The 1,575-nt window shown below is 44.8% G+C and overlaps 1 protein-coding gene across 1 annotated transcript in view; it reads left to right on the plus strand.

Annotated features, from left to right (window-relative positions):
- Nucleotides 1-241: 241 nt before the first annotated feature.
- DPYSL4 (dihydropyrimidinase like 4) overlaps nt 242-1,575 on the plus strand; it is a 13,150-nt gene continuing 11,816 nt past the window's right edge. Inside the window, exon 1 of the mRNA XM_085299798.1 lies at nt 242-349. Coding sequence (XP_085155924.1) covers nt 242-349 — 108 coding nt within the window. The remainder of the gene's footprint in view (nt 350-1,575) is intronic.

Genomic DNA, 1,575 nt, shown 5'->3' on the forward strand with positions numbered 1-1,575 from the left:
ATTTATATGTAAAAAGATATGTACAAAGGAAAGAAAAATGGCTCAAAGAATGTTGTAAAAAATGTTTCTTTCTTATAAATACACAGAAAATTTACATAAATGTGCTACTTAATTTAAACAGAAGTATTTTTCACCCAGTTTGCAGTCCCTTTCGAGCTGCTAGCGGGTTAATTTGCACGGCGAGCAGCTCGCCAGGCTGCGCGCAGTCCCCGCCGCAGCAGGAGCCGGCGGGAGAGCGGAGATGCCCGGCGCCGGCCTCGCTGCGGCYGCGGCGCGCCCGGCTCCCGGGCTCCTTCCAAGCCACGCAGGGGCCCGGCTGAAGCAAGCGCACGTTTGGGTCGTCCCTGAGGTACCGCGATGGGCACGGTTCGCCCAGGAGAATTCGCGCGGTACGCACGAGCGCGCCCGCGGGCGAGCGCCGCACGTCCCGCACGCCGGCGCRGCGCTCGGCTTTGCGTCCCGCGGGGTTTGCACTGATCGATCGCTGCTCCGCGCGGGTGGGGGGTTAATTACGTCTAAACTAGAATCCATTCAAATTGCAGCTTACTTGCCAACGACTGTACGTTGTGTATTCCCAGCCTGTGCGTAGCGTTCAAGCTGTTGAAGGACTGTGGCTATTATTTAAAGTCTCCTACTCAAGTAATATCTGTAGCCTTCAGTGTATCCCTGAGTGCCTTACACGGCTTGTTAACAGAAATACTTACAGATAGGAAAAAGCGTACCTGAGTTTYGTCTGGGTGGACGGATGCCAAGTCACTTCGCTTCTCCGATGCCGCCAGAAAACCTTGCAGCGGGCAGTGTGTTTTAGCACAGTAATGGATTTAGTTTAGACTCAGGAAACTGTATTGTGAATATGTGTATTAAACCCTGTATTTAAGTATTGTACATTTTATAAAAAGCAACTATTGTAAATTTATGCAAAATATAAACAAGAGCAAATGTTTTTTTCCAAAGGCCGGTGTGCCATGACTTATTTGTGTTCCCTGATATAATCTCTTACTAACCATATCCGAAACACGTAACGTTTGGTCCAGTGCTGAATTGACAGTAATTGACAGGCCCGAAGTAGGGGTGGATGCTGATCAGTTACAAAATTTTACACATATTTTTGTATTGTGATTCATATGAGATATATATATATATATATATATATATATATCAAGAGACTTTCTATTCATTTGTAAAATACATAAATTATTGTAAACTTTTAATAAAAAGAACTGTTTTAAGCCTTCAAAATAGATAAATTGTTTTGCTTTTCTGTGTTGCAAGAAGGAAGCCTTTGGTCCATTGTATTAACTTGGCTGGTAGTTTTTACACGGCAGCTTTCTGCACTGGTCAAGTTCTGCCTGAATAACGGATTATTATCAGTTTTTATCCATCTAATAACTGTCAGTTATTATTAGCGTGGATAAGAAAATATTCTTGCGAATGCATATGAAGTAATTTACATCCTACTGGCCTGAACATTAAATTCTCTCGTTTTCTAATTGCTTCGCTCCCAGCGGGACCAAGCGCACCTAAAACCCGCCGCAGTCACTGGGAAGCGTTTGAGACCAGCCCCAGGCGGGAAGT

Source organism: Rhea americana, unplaced genomic scaffold (genome assembly GCF_003343005.1).
Source record: "Rhea americana isolate MKP2758 unplaced genomic scaffold, rheAme1 scaffold_154, whole genome shotgun sequence".
NCBI lineage: Eukaryota > Metazoa > Chordata > Aves > Rheiformes > Rheidae > Rhea > Rhea americana.